Here is a 23,973-nt window from a genome sequence, read left to right as displayed (position 1 = left end):
GCGGGGTGGGGTCGGGGTTGGAAGTGCAAGCCCTCCGGGGACTCCGCAGGGAAGGGAGGCCGAGGGTCGCGGCTGTGCTCCAGGCGGGCTGAGGCGAAGGGGACTGCACAGCTCCCAGGGTTTTTCTCGTCTGGGGAGGGCCTCGAGCTCGCGTCCCTCCCTTTTCCTGTTTCTTGCCCCCATTGCCAGGCGACTTTTGTCGTCCCCAGGACTGCGGGAGGGGCCGCGGCGCCCCCGCCTTCGGAGGAGCCCGAGCCGCAGGATGCGCGGGGACGCGCCGCCGCCCTCCGCGCTCAGTTCCGCCGGCGCTTCCCCGGCGGCTCCCGGGCGCTGACTCCCCCGGCTTCTCCGCCCTTCTTACCTCCAGCCGGCGCCGGGCGCCTTGTCCGCGTGGCCCGGGACTCCGCCGGGAACCGACCCTCTCGCCCCGGCCGCCGCGCGGACAATAAATTAATGCCTCGCGCCTGAGGGGAGGGGGCGGCTCGGCGCCTTGGTCGCAGCTTTCTCTCCTGACTGGAGACGGCCACAGCCGACATGGGCTGCTTCTGCGCTGTTCCGGAAGAATTTTACTGCGAAGTTTTGCTTCTGAATGAATCCAAGTTAACCCTCACCACCCAGCAGCAGGGCATCAAGGTAGGCGCGGGCCGGGGGCGTGTCCCGGGGGTAGGGGGTCGGCAGCCGGGCAGGCTCGGGGGTCCGCGGCTTTGTCTGAGGGCTGTCAGGGTCTCGGCCGGTGCCTGCTCTCCGCGCGCTGGGAAGGAGCCACAGTTGCCCTGCGCTCAGGTACAGGGTGGACGGGTCCGGGGGGATTGACTTGGAGTCCCTTCATAAAGGGAAGTAAGTTTGATGTCTCAGAGGGTAGTCCGCCATCCACTCTTCAGTTGCAACCCACAGTCCTGCAACGGAGACCAAAACTCTTCCCAGCACCGGTTTCCTCCCAGAGCATCTAAGGCCCCCGCAGCTCCAAAGAGGCGCAGAACCGAATGTACCGGCTGCCTACAGTGTTGAAGGCACGATTTCCCTTGGCTTTGTCGAAGGGTGTTTTTCTCTTAGGGTCATGGGGCAGTGAACATATAGTTCACTCGCTGGAACACGTTTACCGGCTGACTGTGCCTGGGTTTGTAGTTGGGTAATGCTACGTTTGGACGGAAAATAATTTCCAGTCTACAAGCGAACTGGTTTTATCCCCACGTTTAAGTAAACATCTCTCAAAGCGCTTCGGTACATAACTTTGCGCCCGTTTGTAGGCCATTAAAATGCAATTACTGCTATTAACCTGGAGAACCCAGGCTGTGGGAGATTGCAGAGATCCACTTCCTTAATTTTGATGAGTTCTTATGTTTATGGTTGACAACCTGCCGGACGCGCCTGCGCGCTTGTTTTGCTCTTGCTACAACGTTAACTACCCAAAGGTGATCCGAATTCGGAGCGTTTTGTTTTCTTTTTTCTGCATATTTAAATAGCCGGAGCAATTTAAATAACCTTCGCAGCTGAGTCCAGTGAAGGGCTACCGCTCCTCCTCCCCATTATTGCCCCCCACTCTCCATCCCCGTAGAGCTGCCAGTGTCGTCTTCTAGTCTTGTATGTCAGAAGTTAATCCCAATGGCGCAGGCCCTCGGCATTTCCTTGTGTGAATCAGTTTTTACACAGCTTTATGTACACTAAAGTAACTGTTACTGGCCAAAAGCTTTAGCTTTGAGGTCACCATTTCTGGTGCACAGAATTCTAATTTCACAGGTGTCATTCTTAAGCAGGAGATGGGGGCAAAAGTGATCAGTTAAAGCCACAAGATAAAGTTAACCTTTTCTTCCCTGGAAATTGTTTTTCGAACGTTGTCTCCCAGGAATTATAAAAAGCAAACGTCAGTCAGACTCTCATTTGGTGTTTCCCCTCAAGGCCAATAAAGGACTCCTGGAAAAGGGTGTTTCATATTTTCATACTTTATTTCCAGCTTTTCTTTATGTTCCACTCCCTCCCTCCCCCCATGAAACCGGAGGCGGGGGTACTTTCCAAGAGGATGTAGCATTCTTTGGTGTACTGTGCAAATAGGCAAAAATCACAAAACATAAATTTTTGATAATACAGAGATTCTCTTTGGCTTGGGGAAAGAAACAATTAGAAAAAGATAATGGATGATCTGATACTAAAACAACAAATCTTTCTAAAGTGCACAGTCTGAAGTCATCTGGAGTGTGAGCTTCCTATTTAATCATGAAAGCCATATACCCCTGTCAGCTGTGGAGCACGTACATTATTCTGTCAGGGGAGCAGCCAAGACTTGGGATCAAATGGAATAATTTTGTCAAAGGAACATGAATAAGAAAATCCTGATCCATAATTACTTTTTATAACCTGATGGTGCTTATCTTGTTTTACAAATGAATGTTGGAAATTGGTGAGTGATTCAAAGGCAATAGCAACTTTATAATGCTGTTATTTGGAGTATATGCCATTTAACTAAACAATAATTTAAGCAGGCTTTTGTTGGAAGTAATCATTTCGCAACAGGCTTGGCCTCTTTCAGTGTCACAAAAGCATGCCACAATTATTTTGATGGCCATATGTGTAACACAGATGTTGTCTGCTGAAGTTAACCACATTATCTGTAACTACCAGGCTACCATTAAATGCATGTGTTAAGCACCTATCTACTTGTGGTATGTACTAAATTAAAGACATGTGTGTATTTATAAATGGAATAATGCACGAATAGCGTCTCACATGTAGATGTTATTCAAACATTGAATAGATATGTGTATATTATTATTCTGTACATATTTGGCATTTTAACTCCTACTTTAGTTTGTAAATGAAATAGTCAACTAAAATATAAATGAAATAGTCAATAGCTACTATTATGGTGTTTTCCCCAGGATAGTACACTTGGTAACTTTTATTTTCATAATTAATGAAAATAAAATAAAGTTAAGCATATGACATCAATTAGCCCATTTTACTTCTGAAATTAAAATAGAAAAATCTTCCTTATTTTTCAAAAGTATTTCCTAACATTTTGAGATGACCCTTTCCACATTCTATCTCAAATGAAATGAAGATAGTTAATTTTGCATTAAAATTATTCACTTATTTCGTCCCTTCGTGGAAGCATGGATTTTACTGATAGGATTTTAGTGATTCCTAAGTATTTATTTAAGAATTTGCTTGTATTACTGTTATAATAATGCATTGTGAGCTGAAAAAATTAATTGTAGTGAATTTAAGTAGAAGAAATGTGAGAGAAAGTTGGTAAAAAATTTTTTTCTGTGTGCCATTTTGAAAAACACTTTTTAGATTTGTTTAAGCACCAAATTACAAATCGAAGTTAGTCATGAAGTGATTTTCTGCAACTTCCTAAAAGTCTTTCATCAACTAGAAAAAAAATTGATGTGTTTGCTCCCATGGAAAGCATTTCAACCTGGAGACAATAGTTAGACATCATCTATGTCAAGATGAATAGCATTTAAATGGAAAATAATTTTCTGTTTAAAAAATAAAACACAATGGGGACGCCTGGGTGGCTCAGTGGGTTGGGCAGCTGCCTTCGGCTCAGGTCATGATCCCAGCGTCCTGGGATTGAGTCCCACATCGGGCTCCTTGCTCATCAAGGGAGCCTGCTTCTCTCTCTGCCTCTGCCTGCCATTCTGTCTGCCTGTGCTTGCTCTCTCTCCCTCTCTCTCTCTCTGACAAATAAATAAATAAAATCTTAAAAAAAAAAAACCCACAATGTATTTGTATTCATACTAATGTTATATAGAAATTTGCTTCTTAACTTGCCTTAGAGGTAACCTCACCTTGACAAGTGGGAAGTCTTTTCGCATGCAGTTTATAATTTGAGCCTTATCCAAGACTTAAGAACCCAAGTTTATATAAACCAAAAGCTATTGGTTGTGTGTTGACCCCCACAATAGTTTTTAGTTGTTTGTTCTATGCTGCTATCTCTATGTTTGTTTAAGTAAGAATTTCTGCTGTGTCTGGTCTTCTGGTTTTTTGAGTAATGTTTGTTCAGGGAAACTTTTGTTATGTCCTTTGTAGTTCTTTGTGCTGGGGGAGGTAAAGATCTTACTTTTTGTTCTCTGAGAAAACAAAATTTGATTGTGGCTCAAACTACTTGAATACATTGTCAAACGATTAGCAAAAGATTTTCCAGGGGAAAAAAAATTGCAAGGTTTGATTATAAATTTAGTCCTCAGAATTCCTGCTGCAAATGTGACCTAGATTAATAATTTCATTTCAGTGAGGTTTTTGTGCTCTGAGCACTGATGTAATAAACACTGAGGTGCTCATTTTTCCCTTGTTGTATTTGACTCAATTAATGAAACCAATATGACAGCAAGATGGAAATTCCATTAACTTTTTTAAAAGGCGTTATTTGACATACACAGTTCACACAGTTGAAGTGTGCAATTTACTCATTACCTTCTAAGTGAAGTTTCTTCCTAATCATACTGAAGTTTCTGAGGAAATATTGTCAGTTTTGATGTTTTGATCAGAAACTTCCTAATAACCTAGAAAAGCAGTTACAAGGTGGGGATTTAAATTATTTGCATCTCACTTACCAAGGATTGTCATTTCCAGTCCATTTGGATCAGTGAAGAAAACATCTAAGAAGATTGGAACACAGTGAAAAGCACCAGTGCTTCATAAATTGTATTAAATATATATGTGGATACCTATGTCTTCTAATATCAACCTCATAAGGTATAGAGTCAGGGACTTGATAAACATAGGTTGAAGTAAGTAATCATACACCAACATTTCTGTCAATGTGAGGTTGGGTGTGGGTCTTGATTGTTTGGTAAATTAGACATGACTGGGATAGAAGCCTCCCTCACCAACACTCCCGCTCGTTTCAGAAATTCAAATAGGATATCTGTATGATTGTGGCTGTTGAAGATGGACTACTACATAAATGCCCTTTCAGATATCTTTTTGTTTTTAAAACGATTCAAAGTATTTTTTCAGCTTTATAAAAGTATAATTAACAAATGGAATTAGATTGAATTGTACGGCATGATTTGATAGAACATAAGTTGCAGAAGGATTCCCACTATTCCACCATTCAGGTAATGAACACATCCATCATCTCACATAATTACTTTCTGTTGTTGTTGAGAATACGTGAGTTCTACTCTCTTAGCAAATTTCAGCTCTACAATACAGCCTTATCAAGATCCTCAAACTGTAAAGTCCCCTCAATTTTGTAACTTTTTTTTCCTTGGAAAAAAAAAAAAGATTAAAAATACCATTTATCATCCATGGTTTGAAAGTGATTTAAAACTAATTTAAGGGAGGAACTTTGTTGGCCCCGTAATGGCTGTGCTTCACCAAGTGCTTATAATTTCATTGGTTTTTGGTGGACTGTACTTTTTTTTTTTTTTTTAAGATTTTTATTCATTTGACAGAGATCACAAGTAGGCAGAGAGGCAGGCAGAGAGAGAGGGGAAGCAGGCTCCCTGCTGAGCAGAGAGCCCAATGTGGGTCTCAGTCCCAGGACCCTGGGATCATGACCTGAGCCAAAGGCAGAGGCTTAACCCACTGAGCCATCCAGGTGCCCCTGGACTGTACTTTTTTTTAGCCCTGTTAATATCATTGTTCTTGAATTCTGTAATGTTAAGCTTCAACTGACTTTGAACTAAACTTCAACTAGTGCAGAGCTTTGAGGAAGCACTGGCTGGCTCAGTCAGAGGAGCATATGACTCTTGATCTTGGTGTCATGAGTTCAAGTCCCATGTTGGAAATAGAGCTTACTGGAAAAAAAAAATTATGCAGAGCTTTTTTTTTTTTTTTTTTTTTTTTCTTTTGACCATGGATATTGTCTTAGTCCATTTGGGCTGCTACAATCTGTATCACAGAGTGGGTGGCTTATAAACAAGAGAAATTTATTTCCCATAGTTCTAGAAGCTGGAAATCTGAGATCAGGGTGCCAGCATAGTTAGGTGAGGGCCCTTTTCTGGGTGAAAAACTTGTATCCTCCCATCGCAGAAGGGGCTATCTATAGTAATAGCTTTTTTGGCCTTCTTTTATAAGACCAGTAATCTCAAAGGCCCCAACTCCTATACTACCTTGGGGCTAGGGTTCCAACATATGAATTTTAAGGGCACAATATTCTGACCATTGCAGGTGGTGATAAAGTTAAATATAAACTGTAGAGATGAAAGTCTAGACTTTTCTTTCAATTAGCCACATGGATAGTGGTTATTTTTATTAAGATGCTTAGAAAGAAAATGCAATACTCTTTGATGGTTTGTGTCCAGTTGTATCTCAGAGTTGGGCAGTTCTTCTTTGGGAGGTTGTCCCATCCACGGGGGGATGACCATATTCCTACATCTACCCAGGAGTTGCCAATAGCACCTTCTGCCCAGTCATGACAACTGTTTTGCCACCTGTCTCCTGATGGGCAATAGGCACAAATTCCAAACTTCATTGTTCATGTTAGCAGCCTGCTTGCTCTAGACCTATAGCAGTTCTGAGGCCCTACCCAGATGACTTGCTCCGTGGGCACACTGAAATGCTCAGTTTCCCAAACGTACCAGACTCTTGTGTGTTTATGCATTGATTCTCGCCAAGTGGTGTACCCTCTTACCTTTCCCAAAGTACACACTCACCTGAACTCATCCTCTAAGACTTGAATCAAGTGTGCTCTTTGCCAGGAAGCCTTCAACCCGGGCTGACCAGGCAGAGTGAAGTGCTAGCCAGGACTTCCCACACATCCTGTTCTGGCACTTCCCTTGTCGCATTGCAAGCATCATTTCTGGACACGTCTGTTTCTTCCAGCAGTCTGCGAGCTCCTACCTGTGGTCCCCCAGCAGCTAGTGTGGTACGCCTCACACAGAAGATGCTTATTAACTATCATTTGAATAGAAGAACAGAAGGCGTGTTACAGCTGGAACAGGCCACATTGAAAATCTTATGGATAATGAGGTCCTTTTGCCATTTTATTTCTACTAGAAAAGATCCTAGAATAAAGTAAACCTTGCTGTGAAAAGTCTGTTGCCAAGATTTACTCTAATTCTTATATTGATAATGGGTAGAAAATGAGATGGCGCTGTGGGCAGAGTGCACACAGCGCGCCCAAGAGCTGATGAGCTCCTATTCCAGAACACACGAAGCACACCCTTTTTGTATCCTAGAGGTCAGGATTAAGTCTTTTCTGTCTCTCTTTATTTTTAAAAAGTATAACTTTCCCCTTACAACTTGAGAGTCTTTTGCAAGAAGGACATGTTTCTAGAATGGATAATAGATCCTCACCCAGGAGTTTCTTTTTCTTCCCGGTCTCCTATTCTATAAACCATCAGAGAGGATGGCCAGTTGATTTCACACGGTGAGTTTACACCACCAGGGACCATCTGCGTACTTTTTAATCTTGCTGTACCCCTCCCCCCCATTTTACTCTTGAAGCTGCATCAACCTCATCTGACATTGCTCTAAGGCTTAATGGCAGAGACAGTGTCAGTAAATATTATTTTTTTAATGACACATGATAAGTTTTTCATTCCTATGCACGGGGTATTTTTCCACAGGCCAGTGACTAGATTTACCATGCCCCTCCAGCTTCCCTGAGATTGGCTGCTTTTGGCTGAGCTTTGTCTCCAATGTTTTAGCCGCAAGTTTAGCTCATACGTAATGCTCCTCATCAAGCCTGCTTTGGGATGTGAAGAGTGATCACCATTTTCTTCTGCCTCAAAAGATTTGTTTCTAAGTTTCTTATATGAAAATTAACCAAGCATCCATCATTACTCGTTTAGGTATAGCCTAGGTGTGCTAAGTTCGGGAACCAGCCAATTTTGGTTTGTGACTCAAAGCGCCTGAACTAGACTTTGGTGAGTCTAAGATACCATTCTAAAAAATGTGAATTGCATTCCTGTGTTCTCTGAGCCATGTATGTAGTTCCTGTTTTTTTAAGTGGAACGGTCACTATTCCTTAGTGCTGCTTATTTGCACGTTACTCTGTAACTAAACCCTTTGCTAGGAGATTCCCCAAAGGCTGAGATGGCTCCCCCAGAGGTTTTCCAAATAATCACTGAAGACGTGAAAGGGCCTGATAGTGGTTTCCAAATGTGTGAGAACTTTGTTTTCAAGGGTATTGACATACCAGGAGGAGGTTAGGATAAGAGAGCTGCGGGCAGGCAAGGAAAAGCAAGAAGTGCTGAGTGCTGGCCCCCATGGACCATAACCAAAAGAGCCGGTGGTGGGGGAGGAATTAGCTGACCGAGACTGACCAGAGAACAAAATGCAGCAACAGATGGCTTAGAAATGACCCATCTGAGCACATGAGAAAGCATAATTAATAATGCCGGAGGTTCCCAACTTTGTGGGGATGGTGTCCCAGAAGTTGGGTAGAAAGTACCTTGCTCAGAATGCCGCTTTTCCGTACAGTGACGCAAGTGACGGTCAGGATCCAGAGCTAGCCCACAAAGACCCTTGGAATTTTTAAACCATTCAGGTCTCACCTTGGTCTTCATTCTGAGCCAAGTCTCAGAGGCAATCTTAGAGCCTTTGTCACCTTAATTGTCACTCAATAAATTGTTTTTTCTCCACCATTCTCACTGTTCCCAACTTAGTCCTGGCCCTTATGTGTCACACCTGAACCAGCATTCTAACCTGGGTGCTGTGTGGTCACCTTCAGCCTCTCCCTTCTCCCCACTCCTGCCCCGTGTTCAAACTCTGCTCTCCCCTGTGACTGACCAAGTGACTCTTTCCTGGAACTAGGCTCCGTTTCCTCATCTGTAAGCTGGAGGGGGGGGGGCATGCTGGCTGCTGCAGGATGACTATAAGAATTTGAGAACAAATTTTAAGCACATAGGATCAAAAATTGCCCCATAAATGATAGTTATGTATGATCTATTATTTCCTAATAAATTTTGTTCTGAATTCTGGTTTGCGATATCTTCCCTTCCACTCCTGCTCAAAGTGATGCTGGCTGTCTCAGAGGTGTGGGTGGCCAGTCACTCACCCTCTTAGAGTCTGCTTTCTCATCTGTAAAATTAGGGTGAGGCTCTCCATCTTATTCTGAGGTACTGCATGTGAAACCCTTAGCTCCATGCCTATTTTTTATTGAATTGTCTCAGCACCATTATAAAAAATCAGTTGACAACTGGGGCACCTGGGTGGCTCAGTGGATTAGGCACCTGCCTTCAGCTCAGGTCGTGATCCCAGGATCCTGAGATTGAGCCCCGGGTCAGGGTCCTTGCTCAAGACGGAGTCTGCTTCTCTCTTCCCTCTGCCCTTCCCTCCCACTTATACACACTCTCTCTCTCAAATAAAATCTTAAAAAAAAATTGACAATAAATGTGAAGATTAACTTCTCCATTGTCAGTTCTATTCCATTGATATACATGCCTATTTTTATGTGTCCTATTTATTTTTACTAGTTCCTTGGCAAGATAGTAGGTGTTTGTCATTTAACAAAGAAACACTCCCAGTTAAAACAAATTTGATAGGTCATATTATGGGAAAAAATCGTATAAATGTTGTGGGGGCAGTAAAACGTTGTTTGTTTTATCCACTGTCAACTCTTCAAGAACCTAGAAGGGTGTCAGGCACCTAGTGGTGCTCAGTATTTGTCATACCCGAAGGACTGATAGAAGGATTGTGTTAGTGAAGTTGTTGCTGCTGCTATTGTAACTTGAAACTTGGTTGAATATTTAGATTTCCAAAAAACTGTTCTGTGCAGCCTTTGACTGTTGCTGCTTACATTGTGTATAAAGGATTTGCCTTTGATTCTTGTTTACTCTTTCTTTAAACACTAGGTAGAAGGCCAGGAAAAGGGCATTTGCATGTTTCATGAATAATTTTGTTAGTTTTGATAGGTGAAGGTGTAGCATGTTAGATAAGTTAATATTTAAATAGGTGTGTGGTTTTTATCTATTCCCTTGAAACATACTGAGAAATTGCTAGAGATTTGTCCCGAGAAGAGCGCTGCACAATGGAAAATAACATAGATGGCTAGAGGACCACTTGTGAACACCATCCGCCTCCCCTGGGGCCTTCCTTTTCACCTGGAACTCCTAGGATTCCTAGCAGAATTAAGGTTCAAGCCTAGGAAGCAGCTACAGCTGTATGGAATTGGACTAACAGCCCCTGACTGAGGACAGTTTTAACAAATCTTAGTGGTACTGAAACTGATGTCATGTAAACTTTGCAGTTTTGTCTGGGTCACATGATTTGCAAGTTGGTAGTATTCAAACCTTTGAAAAATCCCAATAGATATGCAGACTATGGGCAGTTCCCTCCGTGAAGAAAATCTCAGATGTCTAGAATCTGGATAATGCCAGAGCAGGACAGAATCTTCAATACAAACTCATTTCTACTTGTCATGGCTTTTTCCTGCCAGCCACTCATTCTTTTGCCGTCTGATTCTCTATAGCAAACCTGTGTGTGGTCACATGGCCTCACTTGACGCAGCCCCAAGATGCTGTCAGAATATGCCACAGACACCAGGGGGAGGATGTCGAAGACATGATGTGAATTACAGCAGACTGGATCTCACTTATAATAGAGTTAGACCTGGCGTGGACATTCAGAATTGTCTTATCCTGTCCTCTCATTCTGTAAGTGAGGGCCTCCAGTGAAGGGCAGTGATTTCCTAGAGCCCAGCACAGAGTCCTCAGAATCCTGTTTCTCCGTTTCCCATCTGGTCCTTTTCTCAGTGCTCATCCACCCCTGATTTCTTGGCTGCACACAAGAGAGGAAGGGCTGGGAGCCGATTATAAAGGAAGAGGTCAGAACTGATTGAAAATCGCTTAAGTTTACTGCCAATCCCACCTCCTCCCGGGTTCCAGCCCCCTCTCTACCCTCCTCCCTCCTCCTCAAATCAAATCTTGATAGGGCTACGATTTGGCCTGATTTCCCTTAGAATGTGGATTTGTGGCACTCTTTTCAGAGAGATCATATGTGGGAGAGACCCTTTGTCTCAAGGAATCTTATCTCTTGAGATTTCTTGAGAGATTCTTTTGTCTCAAGGGATCTTATTTCTTTCCAGAGAGACACTTACCACATCGCATTTTAATTTTTTGGCTTTAAAAGAAACATTTATCCAAAAGGTCTGGAGTTCTTCCTTGGTCTTTATTTTGTAAAGCTTCTATGCTGAGTTCTTACAGCTCTGTTCTGAATATCGCTTCAGGAAAGAAAATTAAAAACTGATTAGTGACCCTTTTCCCTGCCCGAGGGAGGGTGCGAGGGAGGAGAGCAGAAAGGTAAAATTGCACTTTCGTTGAAAGGTTTCAGATGGGCCAATCGTCAGGAGACTAATAGATCTTTTCCCTTGATAATGATTATTTCATGTGTCTGCAGCTGTTTACAAGGGCACTTGGAGGATGTGCAAATTTTCCAGAATTCCTCAGAGAGCCAGCTTTTTTTTTTTTTTTCCCCCTTCCCCTTTCAGACACTGTTTTTACATCATGTTCTGGGGGCAGTTATTTGAAGACAAATAGGTTTTTGAGTGTGAGAGTGTATGGGGGTCTGGACTAGTACCGTATATCTGTAGTTGTCGGTATGGCTTTGTGAACTCAATTCTACAAGAATGTATTCCGAGCTTGCTGTGTACCCCGTAGCGTCCAGGATTTCTGGCATTGAGTATAAAATAGAGGGAGGACTCTTGCCTGTAACAAGTTTAACTTTGAGTTGGAAAGCTGAACATTAACTTATAAAACAATAGACCGAAGACAAGACCATTTATAACCAAGTAATAAGTTATGTGGTGGGTATTCTAAGAGGTAAATAAATTATTCTAAGAAATGATGTTTCTAATATGCCAAGGTGGGGTTAATCAAAAAAGGTGTTTTAGAAAAAGTGAACACAGCTCACAGTGCCTTATCAGAAACTCTTGGGGCCAGGTATGTTTCAAGATTTGAAATTTTTTGGATTCCAGCAAGGTGATACAGAACATATACCATGCGTTATGCGTCACCCCTAGGCAGATCGGCGGCAGTACGTCATGAAACAAGCACCTTAACCTTGGAGCAGCTTGTTGTCTGGATCTTCACAACAAGTGTGTGTGTATGTAGGGGGTGTCCATTGAGACGGTAAGTCTTATGCCAGCGGATAGCAGGTTTTGTCCCTGTGTTGGTTACCTATTGCTGTGTGGTGTGTTCCATCCAAAAGTCAGCAGCTTAAAGAAAGAACGTGTGTATCACCTACAGATTCTGTAGATCTGGAATCCAGGAGCGGCTTAGCTGAATGATTCTAGTTCAGTGTCTCCAATGAGGTGGGACTCAAGCTGTGAGTGAAGCATCAGTCACCTGGGGTGGTGGAGCTGTTTCTAGGCTCACTTATGTGCACGTGGCAACCCTCTGTTGGTTCTGAGTGTTCTTAATAGCGTGGTGGCTGGCTTCCCTCCAAGGCAGGTGGTCGTAGAGAGAGAGAAAGCCCAGGGTAGAAGCCACAGTCTTTTTAACCTCTTCTTACTTCTGCGATATTCTGTTGGTCACACCAGCCCACCTTGGTCTGAGAGGAGACTATATAAGAGTGTGAGTATTGTGAAGCAGAGGTCCCTGGGAGCCATCTTGAAGGTGGACTGCCGCAGTCATCAACCGAGTTTTGGCATGCAACTTAAGATAAAGCTCAGAGTTGTCATATCTTCTTGGGTGTTGGATTGTGGAAGAGTGTGGACTTACATAGACTTTGGTCTCCTCAAAGTGATGACATGTGAGGATGGACTGTGTCTCCTGAAGCCAGTCCAGGGTGGCAAGGTAGCGTGAACACAGAGGAATGAATTTGGTGGAGGAAGAGGAAGAGGGTCTGAGAATACTCAGACTCAGTCTACCATGTGCCAGGCACTGCACTCGATGCTGGGGATAAAAGGGGGAATGAGACATAATTATAATCATGTGGATCTAGAAGTATGCTTTGAGAAATCCAGAGTTTTACTTTGAGAAATAATCAGTGCTTGATGAAAATACTTGTATTGAAGTGTCTCCAATTAAAAAAAAGGCAGCCTGTGTTGTGGGAGGAAGGAGAGAATACAGAATCAGAAAATCTGGATTCCTGTTCTAGCTCTTTCATGTCCTGGTTTGGAAAAGTCAGTATTTTGGAGCCTTCCTTCTTCATTTGTCAAATTAAACTGATGCTATGTTATTCCATCAATATCACAGGCATTGTGAAGCTCAAAGGAGATAATGGCTGAAAAAAACTCTTACAAAATCCTGAAGTGCTATGAAGTATTAATTATTATTATTATTAGTATTATTATAATTATTATCTTGTGACTCTAACATTTACTAAATGGTGACCTTTGCAAGTTATTTAACTCTGTACCTCAGTTTCATCATCAGTGAAATGAAGATAATAATACCACCCACTTCATAGTTGGCTATGGGGTTTGAATGAAATAATATATATAAGTGCCCAGAATAGTGACTAGCGCATAATGTGAAAAATACCCAATAAATATTAGCTGTTATTGTTATGTAGCCATACAGTGCAAAACCTAATGGGAGATTAAAAAGGAGTGAAATGATGAGTTAGAATGTCTTTAGATAGTTCTAAACAATGAGCCAAATTACAGTTTCCCTGAAAAGGCTTTTTATTATTTGTGTCTGCATTTACTGACTGGAAAAACTGATTTATGGGGTTGGACAGAGATCACTTTGAAAACAACTACCAGCTTCCTCCCCACCTCCTCTCTCTTTTTGATGTTGACCTTGGGTGCAGCTTTTCAGACTTTTGAAGGTCAGAGCTGAAAATAAATCCCTTTGCATTAATAGTAACGTAGTAGTCCATTTGCCTACCCAAGCATAAAGAGGTGAGTTCAATTTAGATAATCTTGATCACTTGATGAAGATGTGTTTTAGAAGTGAAGCTTTGGCTTGGAAATCTGGCAGGATTTACTCATTAAAATTCCTTGTAGGACTAAAATTATGCATCAAAAATGAAGACTTGCGATTTTTTGGTTAATTTCAGTGATGATGACATTGAGTTTATTATGATTTAGCCTTTGTAAGAATCTGAATTGCCTTATTTTGAGGATCATGAGAACTTCAATAAATCATTATTTTCTAGAATCTTTTGTCCCAGAAACCCTGAAGAACTTTTCCTTGGACTGCCTCTAAGCCATTACATGCACCCGAGAGAAGGCTGTGACAGTGTCATGGAGACATTGAAATTGACACAGGCATGACGGTGACTCCCAGAGCATGGCTGTTAAGGACAGAAAACCCTAGGCTTACAGCAGATCAATCCCCTTAGGTTGCAAATAGCCTGTGAATCATGGTGAAGAAACTTGGGAACCTTGTATGTTTATAGATTAAAAATCTTTAGTTTTCCTCCTGCTCGAAAATGCTGAGCCACATGTGTGCACATACTTCTGCCAGAAGGAAAAAGATAGTGACCAAACATTTTTTAGGAAATATTTTATTTATTTATTTATTTGATAGAGGGAGAGAGTGAGAGATAGAGCATGAGCAGGAGAGAGAGAGGAAAAAGCAGGCTCCCCGCTGAGCAGGGAGCCTGACGTGGGGCTGGATCCCAGGACCCCCAGATCATGGCCTGACCTGAAGGGGGATGATTAACCCATTGAGCTGCTCAGGTGCCCCGACCTAAGGTTCAAGTATGATTTTAATATTTGGGTCCCCTGTGTTTGAGCAGTGTTGATGCCCTGAAACAGTATTTTTCAAAGTATGAAAATCAGGGCTCCTGAAAACAATTGTGCATATTTAATAGGGTGTACCTCACTTTAGTCAAAAAAGGATTTTTCTGAAAACCTTCCCTGTAAATTCATTCATGTTTTAAAATGCTTCCCAAATGCAAATAAATAAATAAATAAAATAAAATAAAATAAAATGCTTCCCATCTGGAGTCATTGAAAAGTTGAAAATGACGTAAAGATTTTCTTACCCCTTAGGGAGAGGGTGGTGATTTTATGTGTTAAATTGCTTACAGTTTCTTGGGTCTTCCGTGGGCTTTTTTCCCTTGCTACTGTCCCTGCTGAGCTGACCAAAGCCTTCTCCCCAGCAAGGGGTGCTGTTGTTTTCAGCACAAAGTGGCAGGTCGGTGTACCTCGGGTTTTAGCAGTATATGTTTCCACCTTTGTCCTCAAATGGTTAGATAATTTTGTGCTTTCTGCCTGAGGCTGGGGTAGCAAAGTGACAACAAAATGTACCATATCCCCTCATGCTTAATGAATTCTACTGCTTTGAATGGAATCCATGGCTTATTAGACAAGCCGGGTTATTAGTTTTCTAAAGTATGTTCAACCAAAAATGATGAGCTCCGATGACTTAAGCTGACTGGCATATTTTGAGTCTTGTTGCATGTTTGTCAAAGAGCTTGGCTTTCATTTTTGGCTAATCTCTTCTCCACGGAAAATGCATTGACACTGCTTGGGTCAGTTTTGCTGTATTCTTGCATTCAATTCAACTCCAGAAAAAGGAGTAAGAGCCAGTAAGAACCCAAATAGTTGGAAACATCCGTAATTTTTTATAGTGCTTACCAATAGATTTTACACTTCCCCTTAAATCGAAATTTTTGGGCTGAGGATGTAGCATACACAATCTACACGCACGTTCACTAGTACGTGATTCTGGTATTTCTGGCTGTGGCAGTGCATGCAGGGGTAACATTTAAAAAAACATTCTTTAAAATTAATGAGACTGAGAAATCGTCTCCTCTTATGCAGGAACCGTTCATTCTTTTTTTTTTTTTAAGATTTTATTTATTTATTTGACAGACAGAGATCACAAGCAGGCAGAGAGGCAGGCAGAGAGAGAGAGGTGGAAGCAGGCTCCCTGCTGAGCAGAGAGCCCGATGCGGGGCTCCATCCCAGGATCCCGGGACCATGACCTGAGCCAAAGGCAGAGGCTTTAACCCACTGAGCCACCCAGGCGCCCCGGAACCGTTCATTCTTAATGGAGTAAAGGATGGGAAAGGATCCTACAGATCCTGGGTAGTGAGTATGTTAAATGCGTGTTCGATACAAGCATTTGAACATTAGAATAAATAGCTCAGTTACCTTCTAGCTCTGCAGGTCTGATGGGTTGTGTCTGGAGTGGCTGTGGTGACAGGTGCTGGTTTTCGAGCCTGGAGGTCATGTCTGTGGATTATCTAGTCCTGAGCTACAATCAACTTTTCATTACTCAGGCTTCACGGATTACTGTTGCTTTTTCAGTTCTCCTCCTAGAGTGGACAGGGCGCAGGAAAATCATTAAATTTCTTGTTTTCAGCAATTTGGATGATTGATTTGGTAGGGGAAGGAGAATAAAGCAGTTTGTTTTTTCTCAGACTCATGAGCATTTACATTTTTTGATGACTCCTTTATTCCCTGGATTTTATTATTTTCTTCTTCAAGTCTGCTTCCTAGAGTAAGACCATATGCAGTTAAAGATTACCCATAAGAAAATGTGAGCCAGTCAATTCCATGGAAGTTTTATTTTTTTATTTTTTATTTTTTTAAAGATTTTATTTGTTTATTTGTCAGAGAGAGAGAGGGATAGAGAGCGAGCACAGGCAGACAGAGTGGCAGGCAGAGGCAGAGGGAGAAGCAGGCTCCCTGCCGAGCAAGGAGCCCGATGTGGGACTCGATCCCAGGACGCTGGGATCATGACCTGAGCCAAAGGCAGCTGCTTAACCAACTGAGCCACCCAGGCGTCCCTCCATGGAAGTTTTAATAGTACTTCCCATGTACCCAGATGTTTTATATCTCCTGTAATGTCTGACACCTAGTGGTGTCCAGTAAAGGCTAAGAACTTTCCCTTCCAGCCAGTTGTGGGGGATATAGAATGAACGTACATGAGATTGTAAGAGAACAGTTAAATCTAGACAAGGATGGAAAGTGTGATGTCACCATAGGAAGCATGGTCTCGTGGAGAAGTGTGTCTTGAATTTGACTTACAAGGCTAAGTGTGCTTTAGATGCACAGAAAGTAGGGGTTCCCCAGTGGAACTCCTGAGATAGTGAGGAGGCTGGCTGGCCCTGGAGGTAAAGGGGAGAATCACATTACATTCAGTTGGTGTTACTTGTTAAGGGAAGAATCTGAAAACCGTGACGGGGAGTGAAGACCTGATGTGTGACTAAGTCAGAACAGAGGAGAGTCCTGGTGGGATTTTAGGAAGGTGGTGAGCTGGTGGGTCACTACCGCTGTAGGTGGGATTGCAGTGCGGAGAGCGTGGGGTTTGGGAAAGTAGTAGTGGTGAGGTGATGAGAGCTGGGCTGTGATCTTGGAGTGGAGTAGAAGAAAAACCAACTGCGTAATTTTGGACACTCATTGAACAAATATATTTTGAGAAACTTCTAGGTATCTGGCACTATGCTGGGCCTGGGATGGGGTGGTGAGGCGCACTGACACCACCCCTCCTAGCCAGGAGCTTCCAGCTTAGTGGGGGAGCAGGAGTGTGAGTGCATAGATGTGGGGAAGAAATGTTGGTGGTGATAGGAGACTATGCTGCAGGGACTCTGATTGGGTTGAATGGTGGTGATGTGGGAGGGGAAATTTGAGGCAGAGGGAACAGCTTGTGCAAGGGTCCTGGAGCAGGGATGGAAAGAATCCTGTATGGTTGGAGTGCCATCAGGGGATAAGTGAAATTGCTGGTGGTATGTTACCACCACAAGTGAGGGAGGGTCTAGAGGGGAACATTGGTGGAAACTGGTGGTTTAGAAGGTTTGATTTGCGTGGGGGCATGGGAGTACCTGGTGCGGGAGGTGGGAAGATGATGGATTTAGAATTTGTTACTTCTCCAGTTGTCTGTAGGTGGGATCTGCCTACCAAGGGTCATTCCCTAGAATGGCTGATTTGCCTAATTATGACTCTGCCTTTAGCTGGTGCCTTGTTGAATGTAACCTAGTTGAGATCAAGTCACGGCAGTTTTACTTAAGTGTGCTTATGAAAGGGTATCCATTTTCTAGAGAAACATGCCTTCAAAATAATATTGTTTAGTTTTGGTTGGCTACTTTAATGAAAGGTGTCAGGTTTATCTTCTTAAGAGAATTCTTAAAAGACAGAAATGATTGATCTTAAGTATTCTGAGTTCTCAGACTTAAGAGTCATGAAGTTGTCAGAAACGAAGTCTATTTGTTTCTCAAACATGCAGCCTGTTTCTGCTTTGGGGCCTCCGTACCTGCTGTTTCTTCTGCCTGGAATGCTCTTCTCCCAGACCTCCACATGGCTTACCCTCACCCCTTCTGGTCTCTGCTCAAATGTCTCCTTTCTGAGGTCTTCCCTGACCTTCTGAACTCACTTCCCCTGAGTCTTTTCTGCTCTATTTTTCTTTATCATACCTACCACCTTCTACTGTAACATATGATTTACTTACTGGTTTTGGTTGTTACCTGTTTTCACTAGAATGTATTCTTTGTAAGGTCAGGGATTTTTTTTTTTTTTTAATATATCGAGAGGTCTCCTTAGCACCTACTACAATGTCTGTCACACAGGGGGCTTGCAGTAAATATTGAATAAACTTCTTTTTAATGTGGGCTAAGCTCCTTTTTCTGACTGGCTGTAATCAAGGTATACTGTTATACCTCGTCTGTTCCCTTCCTTCCTTCCTCCTTTCCTTTTCCTTCTTTCCTTCCTTCTTTTCTTTTTCTTCCTTCCTCCCTCCTTCCTTCCCTCCCTTCCTTCCTTCCCCTCTTTCTTTCTCTTTTTCTTTATTCCTCTTTCTCTCTCTCTCTTTCTTTCTTTCCAGGATAGGTTCCTCTTAGCTTCTTTCTTCTAGAAAACATCCTGACAGTAGAAGATGGGGTAGGAGAGGTCTCTCTGAGGCACTGGATGAGCCAGCCAGCAGCACCTTGAAGTCCATACTTTAAAGCCCATATACATTTCACTCAAAACATAATAACTTAAATCAACAGTTGGATTTTATGAACACACACACAGGTTAGTTGATCTGATTTCTGAGTCTGTGGCAAAGACAGGCATACTGGAAGGACTGTACATGAAAGAGAGCCCAACTTCTAAAAATGCATTTGTTTGGGGGCCATAAATTATAGAGGATGATAGACCTTCCCTTTTATTAATTCCTGAGGATAGAAATTGGGCAGCCTTAGGAAAAAGAAAGGAAAAGCCATTTGTTTATAAAAATGATTCCTCTTTTGTCTTCCCATATTGGAAAAAAAAAGAAGTTTGATTTTTTTCATACTAGGTAATTATCCCTATACAGTGAATGGGTTGGACTAAGTAATCTCTAGAACCAGCTTCCATTTTGAAAGCTGTATGATCCTGTTCTGTTCAGATATTCTGCTCTGGCCAGTTTGTTTTTTACACCATTGTATGAATATGCCATGTGTATTCCTCAGCTTACTGGCCTAGCTTACTTTGTCTCCAGCCTGAGTGGAGATTTTGGAGGCTCTTGTTTTATAGAGCCAAATATATATTTTTTTTCCTTAGATAGGCTGCTCTGCAAAATAATGGTTCATGCTTTGGTTATTGAGTTAGGAGAGCTTTGGTCAAATCCTGTTTCGCCACTTACCAGCTATGATGAGAGTGTACTTAATTCCAGTACCTTCAGTTCTTTCCTGCCTTCCTTGTACAGTCATTATGAAGATTAACTGAGACACTGTTTGAGACAATAAAATGCTTGTTGTTTGAAGCCGGTAAGTTTTGGGGTAATATGTTACACAGCAGTGGGGCCTCATAGTTGTCCTCTCATGTCCCATGGATGTCTGATATTATTTAAAACTGAAATAAAAACTCAATATGACTTTCTAAAACACCAAGTATGTATCTGGAAGAAACTGCTTATTGAGGCAATATAGTAAAAATAAGAAAATACAGACAATATATAAAAGTGTGAAATGGTTTCCTAGCAGCGGCATTTTTTCATATTGTTTCAGCATTGAGAGAGGCAGAATTCATTTATCAGAGCTTAGTTACAAGATTTGGAGTCAGACAGACCTAGTTTTGCATCTTGACTCCCTCTTCTCCTTACTGTGTAAAACTGGACTAAAAGCTTAGCCACTGACTTTACTTCAGTTTCCTCTGTGAAGCAGTGGTGGTTTAACACCTACTACCAATTCCAGCGTTGTTCTGAGGATCAAATGTGATCATATTTATGACATTAAATGCTTATTACACAATGTCAGTATTTTAAAGTTCGTTAGGTTTTTAAAAAATTTTATTTTTAAATTCAGTTTAATTAATGTGTACTGTATTATTAGTTTCAGAGGTGGAAATCAGTGATTCATCAGTTGCATTACAATACCCAGTGCTCATTACTTCAAGTGCCCTCCTTAATGCCCATCACCCAGTTACCCCATCCCCCCATCCACCTCCCTCCAACAATCCTCAGTTAGTTCCCTATAGTTAAAAGTCTCTTATAGTTTGCCTCCCTCTCTGTTTTCATCTTATTTTATTTTTTCTTCCCTTCCCTTAGGTTCCTCTGTTTTGTTTCTTAAATTCCACATATGAGTGAAATCATATGGTAATTGTCTTTCTCTGACTGACTTATTTTGCTTATTATAATACCCCCTAGTTTCATCCATGTCATTGCAAATGACAAGATTTCATTCTTTTGATGGCTGAGTAATGTTTCATTGTGGGTATATGTTTCTGTGTATGTGTGTGTACATACATTTATCTGTCAGTGGACATTTGGACTCTTTCCATATTTTAGCTATTGTGGACATTGCTGCTATAAACATTGGGGTGCATGTGGCCCTTCGAATCACTGTGTTTGTATCCTTTGGATAAATATGTAGCGGTGTGGTGTGGGGCGCCTGGGTGGCTCAGTGGGTTAAAGCCTCTGCCTTCGGCTCAGGTCATGATCCCAGTGTCCTGGGATCGAGCCTTGCGTCGGGCTCTCTGCTCCGCGGGAAGCCTGCTTCCGCCTTTCTCTCTGCCTGCCTCTCAGCCTACTTGTGATCTCTGTCTGTCAAATAAATAAATAAAATCTTTAAAAAATATATGTGTAGCAGTGCAATTGCGGGGTCATAGGGTAACTCTGTTTTTAACTTTTTGAGGAGCCGCCATACTGTTTTCCAGAGTGGCTGCACCAAGTTGCATTCCTACCAACAGTGTAAGGGGGTTCCCCTTTCTCTGCATCCTTGCCAGCATCTGCCGTTTCTTGAGTTTTTAATTTTAACCATTCTGGATGGTGAGAGGTCGTATCTCATTGTGGTTTTGATTTGTATTTCCCTGGTGCTGAGTGAGGTTGAGCATTTTTTCATGTGTGTGTTGGCCAGTTGTATGTCTTCTTTGGAGAAATGTCTGTCCATGTCTTCTGCCCATTTTTTGACTGGATTTCTTGTTTTTTTTTTTTGGGTGTTGAGTTTGATAAATTCTGTGTAGATTTTGGATACTAACCCTTTTTCTGATAAAGACATTTGCAAATAACTTCTCCCATTCCACAGGTTGCCTTTTAGTTTTGTTGACTGTTTTCTTTGCTGTGCAAAAAAGCTTTTTATCTTGATGAAGTTCCAATAGCTCATTTTTGCCTTTGTTTCCCTTGTCTCTGGAGGCGTGGCTAGCTAGAAGTTGCTGTGGCTGAGGTCAAAGTGGTTGCTGCCTATGTTCTCCTCATGGATTTTGATGGATTCCTGTCTCACATTTAGGTCTTTCATCCATTTGAGCCTGTTTTTGTGTGTGGTGTAAGGAAATTGTCTGGTTTCATTCTGCATGTGGCTGTCCAGTTTTCCCCAACACCATTTGTTGAAGAGGCTGTCTTTTTACCATTGGATATCTTAACTGCCTTGTTGAAGATTAGTTGACCATGGAGTTGAGGGTCCATTTCTGGGTTCTCTGTTCTGTTTGGTTTGTTAGGTTTTTTAAAGGGCTTTAAAAATCCCAATACACATCTATTTTAATATAGGGGAATAACAACTTTGAACAAAATCAGTTTCTCATATTAGAAAATGTTAGAATTTTGATTTTTAAATTACTGCACTTTATTTTATCTCCCCCCCCCCCCCCCCCCCGCGGTGCTCTGAACCTCCTGCTAAGCCCCAGACTTTTTTTTTTTTTTCTTCCCATGTCCAACAGTTCTCTCCTGGGATACAAAGTTACTTCAGTATAAGTTTACAGTTCATGAAATTAAAGAACCAACTGCATCAGAGGCCTAGAAACCAATAATTTACTCTTAAGTGTGTTTGTACATTTGAGGACACATAGCAAGGGGCCTGGAGACTCCCCAAGCTGTCTGTAGAGCCCCTGAACTAGCAGTGTTCCCACATTCCCGTTCTGTTTTCCTGGGTCTGAGCATGATACCTTTTGCATATTAAAGATCACTGCTCTGTATAGCACTGAATGCTGGAGAGCTAGAGCACAGGGAGAGATGAGCTTGGGAGCTGACCCTGCACACAGTAACTGACCCGGTAGATGGGAAGCTGGACCACGTCTTTGAGAGAGGTGGGGCATGGAGCAGTGGCTTCTGTCAGGACAGCCTGTGGACTGGAGCTTTCTCTGTACATGGCTGTCTGTTGCTCACACTGCCTTCTCTTTCCCTTTCCTTCAGGGTAGTTGTGCTGACCCCTGAATGCACAATGCAGTCACCTGGGGGAGCTTTGAAACCAACCAAAGGTTCTGATTTGAGTAGTTTGGGTGGGATCTGAGTTTGGATAAAGTTTAAAAACCTCCCACAGGTGATCAGCTGTACCCCAGGACTTGAGAGCCGGGAACACAAGCCAGGTGGGTTGGCAGATCTCTGCTTCCCGATTTAGACTTTCCAGGCTCCTCCCCTCCACTTTACCTCCCTTAAATCTGTGTATTTAAGCCTTGACCCTGGCATCAGATCTGCAGTGCACTTTTCAACTACCGTCTTCAACTACTTGTCCTTTTATATGGTCGGAAGGCAGGAGATTTATTTTTGCGAGGATTCTCAGGCTGTCACCAGATACGGTAGAGGTAAGTTGTTAGTTTGCTGCCCTGTTGAGTTTTGAATTAATTTAATGATCTGTGAATTTCTGCTGAAACAATTTGAATTTCTAAGTCTTCTCTGTGGCATGGCCCCTAGAGAGAAACTCTTGGGGTTTGGTATCTTAAAATTTTCCTCAGCCAGGCCTTGTGTGGTGATAAAAGACTGAGAAGGTTTACTTTTTTCTCCCTATACTATTGTTGCTAAAAACTGGGTGGGTAACTTTTACATTTCTTAAGTAGAGAAAGTGGACAATTAAGAATGTGTTTCGTGAGTTCTGAATAAATCTCTTAGGAAATGTCTTAGCATTTTATTTTTTTTTTTTAAGATTTTATTTATTTGAGAGAGAGAAAGCACGAATAGGGGGAGAGGCAGTGGGAGAAGCAGGCTCCCCACTGAGCAGGAAGACCGATGTGGGGCTCAATCCTAAGACACTGGGATCATGATCTGAGCCAGGCAGATGCTTAATTGACTGAGCCACCCAGGCACCCCAATTCCTTAGCATTTTAGCAAAAGGTACAATATACAGAACCATCTCATTTACAATTTCATTTTTGGATAATATGTATTTAATAATGTGGAAGCTTTCCAAGTCTGCACTTTGGAGGACTTTGTGATAAATCTAAGTATTATTTTGCAATTCAAAGGAAAATTTATGAATTATGTAACACAGTTTCTTTAAAACACTACCACCTGGTAAGAAGTTCAGTTAGTCCAGTCCAGCAGACACTGACACTTGTTTTTAGTGGTGGTTCTTTACTTTGGAGATACTTAAGTGATGGGAAGGCTTTGGAGGAAGGTGGCCGCTTGGGCGTCCTGTTGGGATGGTGGTCTGGGTATGCTCACGGAGGGCATCTGTGTTGGACACGGTCAGCATCAGGTAGCAGGCATTCATGCAGCTGCCTTCATCACTGGTGTAAGCTAGATGCGGCCAACCCAGTGCCACAAGAGTCCACCTAGGGACCTGTTTGAGCAGAGTTATCAGGTAGAGTCCAAGGGAAGAGGCCGTTAATGGCATTACACCCTGAGCAGTGCAGGACCTTAATTTGGTCCCTTACGAGCATGTGCTCCTAGAGCCGAAGGGCAGGCAACCTCAGGACTTCTCCCATGGCTCCTGCTCTCCTTGGTGCCTGGATGGCTGTGTCTTTGCAGAATCTCAGCCCCTTTTTGACCTCTCTAGTCCCAGTGGGAAGGGAGC

The 23,973-nt window shown here is 42.4% G+C and overlaps 1 protein-coding gene across 2 annotated transcripts in view; it reads left to right on the top strand.

Annotated features, from left to right (window-relative positions):
- Positions 1-464: 464 nt before the first annotated feature.
- The window catches only part of LOC111148421 (erythrocyte membrane protein band 4.1 like 4A), a 251,739-nt gene continuing 228,230 nt past the window's right edge, over positions 465-23,973 (top strand). Inside the window, exon 1 of one of the 2 annotated variants that reach the window (XM_022504948.1) lies at positions 465-633. In XM_022504948.1, the coding sequence (XP_022360656.1) occupies positions 535-633 (99 nt within the window). In that variant the 5' untranslated portion in view covers positions 465-534. The remainder of the gene's footprint in view (positions 634-23,973) is intronic. The other variant, XM_022504949.1, reaches the window with a different exon arrangement.

The sequence above is a fragment of the Enhydra lutris genome, unplaced genomic scaffold (genome assembly GCF_002288905.1).
Source record: "Enhydra lutris kenyoni isolate GAN:26980312 unplaced genomic scaffold, ASM228890v2 scaffoldscaffold19, whole genome shotgun sequence".
Taxonomy (NCBI): Eukaryota; Metazoa; Chordata; class Mammalia; order Carnivora; family Mustelidae; genus Enhydra; species Enhydra lutris.
Note: the sequence above shows the minus strand (reverse complement) of the source record. Positions and strands in the feature narration are given on the sequence as shown.